Source organism: Spinacia oleracea, chromosome 6 (genome assembly GCF_020520425.1).
Source record: "Spinacia oleracea cultivar Varoflay chromosome 6, BTI_SOV_V1, whole genome shotgun sequence".
NCBI classification, from domain to species: Eukaryota; Viridiplantae; Streptophyta; class Magnoliopsida; order Caryophyllales; family Amaranthaceae; genus Spinacia; species Spinacia oleracea.
In genome coordinates, this window is record NC_079492.1 from 3,127,030 (window position 1) to 3,137,149 (window position 10,120).

Consider the following 10,120-nt stretch of genomic DNA (forward strand, 5'->3'; position numbering starts at 1 on the left):
TTCCTACCTACTTATTTAATTAGGTGAAGAGATAAAGACTAGTTGGTCGGAAATCTTTTTTATAATTCAACGCAAAATCCATGGTTTACTGCGGAGTACTCCATATAAAATATAAATAGTCTTTACTCTCGTCACACATATTGTTTTTAATCCACAAATGATCCTTAATTAATTTATATAACAATAATTAAGGAGAGGATGTGATAAGCTAAGATTGACCAAAATCCTTAGTTACACCCTTAATTGGATAAATATCTTCCTAAATCAATCTTGATATTCTCTTTAATAGTATACTCTACACGATCCTAGCATTACTCGATCTCCTCATTGTATATCTTTTCCAAAGTTTTTTTTTTTTCTTTTTTTTTTTTTTTTTTGTACAACGATATTTTTTCCAAGTTGTTGAGATCATTTGTGACGTTGATAGGAAGTGCCATTTGGCAAGAGGGAAATAGGGTTGCCGTTTGTTTTTCTTCTTTTCAATTCTCGGTAAGATGGACGGTGAATACGGCGGCGTATCATCCCTTGCGCAACCACTCGTGGAGGAATTAGAGGCGGCGACGACAACCGATGATAAATATAAGGTGTCCGTTGAAGAATCCAACACCTCTTTCTCCAAAAGTCTATTCAATTGTGCCAACACTATCTTAGGTACGCATGTATACTTCTCTACCTTTCTCTTTTTCTCTCCTCGTATTTGTATGTAAATTACTTGAATGTAAAATGAAATAATAAATGAATAATTAGCTAGGAGTATGTTTAGCATATTTTATATTAAAGTAGGGGAATCATGAGCTACGCTTGGCGTTTGAGCAAAGTTTGGAAACCCAATTATTTGTTTTAAATCGACTAGTTTGAAATTGTGTTTTTCTTGTAAAATATAAGTTTTCCATTAAATTTGACTAAAAACGTTTTAAGTCTAATCAAACGGACCTATGTGGTCTATTCAATGCTTAATGTTGTTAATAGCTGTAAATATTGTGAAGATTATCTATGATTTATTCTCTCCTAAGGCGTAGCTAATTAGTTATTAGGTTCCGTTCTATTAGACTTATTTTGACTGAACTTATATTATTTGTATATCTTAACTTAACTGAACTTATTTGTCTGAAATAAACTTATTTGTGTGTGAAATTGTGTGAAAAAATTTATTTTTGCCGAAGTTATATTATCTGAACTTATCTGAATGTAACTGAGTATTTTGTCTGAAATAAGTCAAAATAAGTCAAACAAAAGAGAGTCTTATTTTCTCCTACATTACAGCTACACTTATACGTAAAGTGACTTTTTAATCACCGTAAATACGTTCATAGAATGATAGTATGAATGGAGTATCACATTCTATCAAACTCTATAGCCTTAGAGGTGTGGCATACGACGTGGTTAGAATAATTGTTTGTTACAACTCTTATTCTTGGTCCAGCCGTTCAAGTCGACATATTAAGCAAAAACAGTTCAAACGTATTTAGTTTGAGTTACGTGGCCGGACATAGATTAGCTCTATAACTTAACTTAACTTAACTTAGGTCAATTAGATGTGTTCTATTTACTTGATTTTTAATTATTTGATCTGAAATGAAACGATTAGCTATGATCGAATGTAACTTCATCAAGCATATTATAGAGACAAATGTATTGTTTGTCTATAGGATGAACGTACCATTATCAAGAATAAGAAGGTATTCGGTTGACTTAGAGAGGAGTGTTAAAATATTAATCTAGAAATATATGATGGTAAATTATAATTCAGAATAACCTTAGGAAATATATTGAAGCTAGCCTGGAAAATTCCAGTAACTAAAATGTCTTGTATTATCCTCATAAATTAATAAAGATATACTTCCTCCGTCTTTTAATCAGGGTCGGTTCTGACTTTTTGGTGGCCTATGGGCGAAACAAAAAATCGAGGCCCTTACTTTTAAAAGGGCTAGAAAAAAAAATTGTGAATCGATGTAATGTACTTTTATTATTGAAAAATTATGTAAATAATTGGCGTTTCACTTCTTAAGACTCAATACTACTCTATATCTAATTAAATTAGCCATGAGAAATTAACTCTATTACAAAATATGAAGGCTTGAATAATTTCAACCTTGTGCCATTAAACATGAATTATATTCTACTATTTTAAATATTAATCATCAAGCATAAGACAACGATGAATTACTGAAGGGAAATGAAACTTGAAATTTTAGCAAGTCAGTAATAATTTTTGAAGTACAATAAACTATAATCCAATTATTTTTGCTAAACTCTAAATTAAAACAAGGAGTGTGATTATATTAACAAAAGAAGAAGAAAATATATGATTCTAAGGATAGTACACGGCTCTACTTTTGGTGTTTATTTGGATTCTAATTGGGTAATAGATTATAATTGCATAGTTAGCAAATGAGAAATAACAAAAAAAATAAAAACAAACTACCACCTCTAGTTGTCGAACCTTGGTGGACGCCCTGATATATCAGGCAATCAAACCACTGATCTGCAGTGCATACTTGACTATAAGTTTTTCATTGAATATTACATATTTTTGCATTAACTGGCTTAATAAATGTTGGGCTTTTTCCCTGGGGCCCAGGGCGGCAGCCCCTTATGCCCTGCCCCAGGGCCGGCCCTGCTTTTAATACTCGCAACGTTTCTTAGTTTCACGCATGCCAATGCACAACTTTGATCATTTATATCTAATACACATTGAGACGAATCTAACAAGATCCCACATGAATATGCTTTATCTTATATAAAGCAAAAGTTCAAACGTTGCGAGTATTAAAAGACGGAGGAAGTATAAGCGGAGTAAAAAAATCTAGATTCTAGAGTATGCATGTTATAAAGTATAAGTCACTTGCCTACTACTCCTATATATACCTTGTAGGCCATTGTAACGAAACAATAAATATCATGCAAAATGATAAAGGTCGCAACTAGACCTGGCAAATGGGTCGTCTGGATCAGGTTCGGATCGGGTTTGTTCGGATCGGGTAATTTTGGGTCACTTTGACTTCGTATCGGGTTCGGGTATGGTTCGGGTCCATTCGGGTTTCGGGTTTAATTCGGTTTTTTAATGGTCGGATCGGTTCGGATTTGGGTCAAAATTTCGGGTCAATATCGGATCGGGTCATTATCGGTTCGGTTCATTTCAAATCGGATCATATCAGATCGGTTTTTTCCGGTTTAGTTCGGATATTTTCGGGTTAGATCGGACTTTTCTTGTTTAATTTCAAGTTTGGCAATTTCGCTTTAGATTTGGTCATTATTCATAAATATTCAATTATTTTTAATATTATTTATAACAATATCTCTTACGAAGTAATTAAGGGATAAGCGTATACAGTTCGAGATTACTGGTTTACTGTATGGGAATTTTAGTAAACAATAAGGGTTACATTTACCTTTTCACATTGTTACAAGTGATAATTTAGGCGACTCTAGTCTTACTTCTACTAATGTATGGTCTAGACGACGAAACATGAAATATTGACGAATATAACAATATATATTGGTAATTAAAAAAACATTATCATGATTTAGTAAAGTAACTAGTATTTGAGACCAAACTCTCGAATTATTTCATAGATAATATGTGGTTAATAATAATAATAATAATAATAATAATAATAATAATAATAACAACAATAACAATAAAAATAATAATAACAATAATAATACTAATAATAATAATAATAATAATAATAATAATAAAAGTTAGAAAACTTGTGTTATTTAGTTTGAACTATTGATAAATTTGAGTTTTTCTTCGGTTCGGATCGGTTTCGGATCTTCGGGTCGGATCGGTTTCGGTTTGATTCAAAATTTCCAGTTATTTTCGGTTCGGGTTACTTCGGTTTCGGATGAAACTCGGTCGGGTTAATTCGGTTCGGGCCGATTCAGTTATCAGATCATATCGGGTTAAAATCAATTTCGGATCGGTTTCAGTTTCGGTTCGGATAAATTTGGGTTTCGGGTTGATTTTGGGTCGTCATTTCGGGTCAAAATCGGGTAATGGATCGGGTCATTCGGATCGGATCATTCGGATCGGGTCAATTTTGCCAAGTCTAGTCGCAACATGCGACCTTTAAGACTTGTCACAATGATGACATGTCACGCTTACCTGTCATATTTTAAAATGGAAAACAAGATATTTAACTTATATACCATATTTTACCTGTTAGAAAAAAAGGAAGAAAATTTCAATATCCTAATTTACAAATTGAATAAGGTAATTTACCATAAAACAGTTTTGCAACAAGAAAAAGCTGCTTCATAAAATCCGTTAACATTATTTTCTCAAAACAAATAAATTATTATATGCTTCTTTGTCCGTCCAAACCCACTACAGTAATTAAAATTCCATCAGTATAATCTATCATCCACCCAACAATCAGTAGTTTTATGATTAAAAAATACTTGGTACTGTTTAGAAAATCACTTTGTCTAACTAATTGTTGAAATATATCATTCCATTGAATTTACTGTTTTTATTATTTTCGATCCCATGATGTTCTCTCTTTGATCTTTTTATTTATTTTTAACGGAACCCCAATGTCTTCTTCTATTCATTGTATGAGGGAAAACTAGATAAATGATAATCTGTTTGAGAGGAGGAAACGAAAAGAAGTTATTTAAAAAAAAAAAAATCAATTTCTTTGGCCACAATGAAAGACATCATATGAGAGTGAAACAGAGGACTCCGTACTGATTTAGTTTTTTTTTTTTTTGAGGTATACTGATTTAGTTTTTGTTTTCTTGATTTTACAGTAATCGATTATTTGATATTACTAATTTCTTAAATTAAATTATATTATTAGATAATAAATTGTGTATGTTTTTAATTACGCAAAATATATAATAAGATTATAATTTTGTGTTTTAATTTAAATTTACAAAAAAATTGGAAATATATATTTACTATACATATATTAAATATTTATTTCCTTCTTTGTATCGACTACCTTAATTACATATTTTCATAGTAAAAATTTAGCATTGATAGTAAAAATATTTTGCTGACTCATGACCTATGTGGCTCCCATGTGGCACCACTAAGAATACGACACGTAGGATTGCGACAATTAAAACTTATCGCAAGTTGCGACCTTTATCATCACCCAAATATCATTTCCCTACAAATTAACTATTCCTACCCTTCCTTGATCTTTTAATCTGGATTTTGCTTTTCACCATTGTCACGCGAATCCTTACTTCACATGATATGTACACAAGAGTGTTACAACTTACAAAAAGAGAAAAGCGGAATTAAAATTTATAAGTTATCGTAAAAAGGTCAGAAATAGATCATTTTAATCATTTAAAGTCATTTCCTAATCACTTTAACTTTTTTTTGGGCATTAATGTAATCATAAACCACATAACTAGTCCCCTATGAAATGTGACAACTTTTTTTATTTTATTTTGTGCTCGATTTCAGGAAATGGAGTTCTGATAGTCCCCTATGCATTAGCTGCTGGAGGTTGGTGGAGCTTAGCATTGCTTTTCATTATATCTGCGGCAGCTACCTACACAGGCTTACTAATAAAGCGATGCATGGAGGCGGATCCAAGGATCAAAACTTACACACACATAGGAGAATATGCTTTTGGAGAAATCGGCAAAGTAATCGTAACCATCATTTTATACGCAGACCTTTATATGGTCACTACAGGGTTCTTGATCATAGAAGGTGATAATCTACACAACTTATTCCCAAACTTATCACTTGAAGCATTCGGATTCTCAATTGACGGAAAATCAACCTTGATCATTATCGTCGCTCTAGTTCTTCTCCCTATAATTTTGTTGGATAATATAAGCATTTTGGCCTACATCTCTGCTACCGGCGTCTTCGCTTCTGTTTTGATTCTTGTAGCCGTAGTATGGGTTGGAGTATTTGATGGTATTGGATTCCATCACGTAGAAGATTCGGCTTTCGAATGGAAAGGAATCCCAACTGCTATCAGCTTATACATGTTATGTTTTAGTTCGCATCCTGTTTTTCCTGCCTTGTACACTTCGATGCAGAAAAAACAAGATTTCTCCAAGGTTTTACTCCTGTGCTTCACACTCTCCACCTTCATTTACGTTTCGATGGCAGTTTTCGGGTACTTGATGTTCGGCTCAAGTGCCGAATCACAGATAACTTTAAACCTTCCAACAGACAAAGTAAGCTCGCAAATAGCAATCTACACCACATTGATCAGTCCTATTGCAAAATATGCATTGATATTTAAGCCTATTGTTATTTCGACGGAATGTTGGTTTTCGATTGAATACCAAAAGAGAAAGTGGTTTAAGGTTACAATTAGAGTAGCATTGCTCGTTTCACAAGTTGTTGTAGCGTTGACTCTTCCGTTTTTCGGATATCTCATGTCGTTGACTGGAGCGTTGTTATGTGCTACGGCGTCGTTTGCAATGCCATGTTTGTGTTATTTGAAGATTTCAAGTACTAATGGTAAGTCTAGTCGGGGATTCGTTGAATGGTTCTTCATTTGGGGCATTGTATGTTTAAGTATTATGATACTCATGTCCGGTACATACACCTCAATTGTTGATATAGTGGCAAAAGTCACACCTTGATTCATTACTCTGATTTTTTGTGCTTTTTATAAATTTTGTGGTTGTGTTTTGAAATGAATTTTTAAGTACTATGAATGCAATGTTTGCATAGGCTTCTGTTTAAAATAGATTGTTAGTTATGGAGTATTTACTTATTTTCTACTCCCTCTGTTTATTAATAGAAGCATTAGGCCCTGTTTTTTTAGAGTTGAACTGAACTAAACTGAACTAAACTGAATAATCCTGAACTGAACTGAACTAAACTGAATAATCCTGAACTGAAATGAACTGAACTTAACTTAACAGAATATATTATCGAAGAAAATAATAAATAATAAATAATAAATAATAAATAATAAATAATAAATAATAAATAATAAATAATAAATAATAAATAATAAATAATAAATAATAAGTAATAAATAATAAATAATAAATAATAAATAATAAATAATAAATAATAAATAATAAATAGTAAATAGTAAATAGTAAATAGTAAATACTCCCTCCGTTCCATAATGTTCCTCATGTTTACTATTCATATAATTAATAGTATGATTAAAAGTATAAATATCATTGGATTCGTTTCAATATAAATTTTCTAAATATCAATTTTTTATAACTTTTACTAATACGAAATTAAAATTATTAACGGTCAAAGTAGTGCATTGGAGACCGCGCATAATGAAAAAGTGAGGAACATTATGGAACGGAGGGAGTAGTAAATAGTAAATATTAAATAGTAAATAGTAAATAGTAAATAATAAGTAATAAATAATAAATAATAAATAGTAATAAGAAATAATAAATAGTAATAGTAAATAGTAAATAGTAATAGTAAATAATAAATAATAAATAATAAATAATAAATAATAAATAATAAATAATAAATAATAAATAATAAATAATAAATAATAAATAATAAATACTTCGTAATAAATAATAAATAATAAATAATAAATAATAAATACTTCGTAATAAATAATAAATAATAAATAATAAATAATAAATAATAAATAATAAATAATAAATAATAAATAATAAATAATAAATAATAAATAATAAATAATAAATAATAAATAATAAATAATAAATAATAAATAATAAATAATAAATAATAAATAATAAATAATAAATAATAAATAATAAATAATAAATAATAAATAATAAATAATAAATACTTCGTAATAAATAATAAATAATAAATAATAAATAATAAATAATAAATAATAAATAATAAATAATAAATAATAAATAATAAATAATAAATAATAAACAATAAACAATAAATAATAAATAATAAATAATAAATAATAAATAATAAATAATAAATAATAAATAATTAATAATTAATAATTAATAATTAATAAATAATAAATAATAATTAATAAATAATAATTAATAAATAATAATTAATAAATAATAATAAATTAACTAATAACTAAAGAATAATTAATAATTAATAACTAATGACTAAATAACTATATAATAAATAATACTCCCTCCGTTCTTAAATAAGTGTCCACTTTGGACATTTACGCTGGATTTAATAAAACTGAATTGTGTGTAAGAGGTAATGATTGAGAATGTTATTTTTTGGGAATGCAAAAATTAGATAATTGTTTATTGATAAAGTATAAATAAAAGTGGATGTGGTGATTGAAAAGTGGGAAAAGTGTAGAATGTGTAAGAAAAAGTAATAATGATTTATAGAAAAATGAAAAAAGTGTGTGGAAAAAAGGGAAAAGTGTATAGAAAAGTGGGAAAGTTGTATGTCCAAAAATGGAAACTGGACACTTATAAGGGAACGCTATTTATAGGAACTGGACACTTATTTAGAGGGAGTAATAATATGTACTTGTAACTGATTACTACTTCCTCCGTCTTTTAATACTCGTAACGTTTGGACTTTTGCCACTATTCATATAATCTACTTTGACTATTCGTAGTGTTTTTTATATAAGATAAAACATAGTCATGTGGGATCTTGTTAGATTCGTCTCAATGTGTATTTTCAAAATATCAACTTTTTATAATTTTTGCATAAAGAGAATTTAAGATATAAATGATCAAAGTTGTGCATCGGCATGCGTGAAACTAACAAACGTTGCGAGTAATAAAAGACGGAGGAAGTATATAATTACAATAAATGATAAATATTAATAATAATAATAATTCATAATTAATAACTAATAACTAAATAATTAATAACTAATAATCCGTAACTAATTAATAAAAGTAATAATAAATTATATTAATTATTAATAAATAATTAGTTATAAATAATAATAATAATAATAATAATAATAATATAACTAATAAGTAATATAATAATATAAATATAAATAATAAGTAATATAATAATATAAATATAAATAATAAGTAATATAATAATATAATAATATAATAATAAAAATATAAATAATAAGTAATACAATAATATACATAATAATATTAATACTAATAATAATAATAATAATATAATTATTATTCAGTTAAATTGAATTGAATTAAACTGAATTAAACTGAACTGAACTAAACTGAATGCTCTTGGACTGAACTGAACTGAACTGAAGCTCCTGAACTGAACTGCCAAATAAGTCCTGAAACTAAAATTAAGCTAAAAAGAACAGGGTCTTAGTATGATTTTCATATTTGTCAACGTAAAACTTTAACCGCTAATATCTAGAGCTGTCAAAATAGGTCATCGAGTCGGGTCCGGATCGGGTCATCTCGGGTTTTGGGTCATGATCAGGTCGAGTTGTGTCGAGTCACTTTATCACTCGGGTGCAGATCGGGTTGGTTTTCGGTCGAGTCTTGTCGGGTTTTTTCCCCATTTCGGGTACAAGGATCGGGTCGAGTCATTTTCGGGTCGGGTTCAATTTCGGCTTTGGGTCTTATATAGTCGGGTTTGAATCAGTTAATCTCGGGTTAGGGTCAAGTTCGGATCAGATGCTTTTTGGGTCGGTTAAAATTCATGTCGGATTCACTCTCGGACACGGGTTAAGATCGAGTCAATATCTGATTAGGCATCTTAAAATATTCAAGCGTAAAATATTTACTACACAGGTCAAGTCATAACAGGTTATGTGGTACACGTCATTGTCGGGTAGTGAATCGGGTTTGGATCATTATTCAGTCGGGTGTTGGGTTCGGGTTCGGGTCATACAAAGTCGGGTTAAAATCGGTTATCAATTTTTTCGGGTGGGGTACAGGCCGGACTTTGGGTTACCTGTTTTGCAAAAATTTCGGACCATGGTCGGTTACTAGCTCGATCGATTCAGGTCGGGTTTTCGAGTCGGGTCAGTGTTTGACAGCTCTACTGATATCTCTAATTATCTAATACAGTAGTAAAAGTTATACTTCGTATAAAGTTGACATCATAAAAACATAGATTATGTAATAAATTTTATTTTATATTCTATATAGATATCACAAATTCTTGTTTACAATGGGTGTACAACAAATATTGTACACCGGAGTAAAAGTTGACTCAAAATGCTTAAAAGTTACATTTATATATGTAAAAGTTATCTAATTTTTAATGATAAATTTTTTCATTTGAATA

At 29.4% G+C, this 10,120-nt stretch overlaps 1 protein-coding gene across 1 annotated transcript; it reads left to right on the forward strand.

Moving 5' to 3' along the window:
• The first annotated feature begins 81 nt into the window (after positions 1-81).
• LOC110777210 (amino acid transporter AVT1I-like) lies at positions 82-6,644 on the forward strand. The gene is made up of 2 exons (XM_021981817.2): positions 82-651; positions 5,429-6,644. Exons 1-2 carry the CDS (start codon positions 495-497, stop codon positions 6,571-6,573), a joined length of 1,302 nt encoding a protein of 433 aa, XP_021837509.1. The 5' UTR covers positions 82-494; the 3' UTR covers positions 6,574-6,644.
• The last annotated feature ends 3,476 nt before the right edge of the window (positions 6,645-10,120 follow it).

Excerpts from the sequence above, each read along its gene's own strand:
- LOC110777210 (XM_021981817.2), top strand. The coding sequence starts at position 495 with ATGGACGGTGAATACGGCGGCGTATCATCCCTTGCGCAACCACTCGTG. Across the intron at positions 652-5,428 it reads TTGTGCCAACACTATCTTAG|GAAATGGAGTTCTGATAGTC; the intron begins GTACGCATGTAT and ends GCTCGATTTCAG.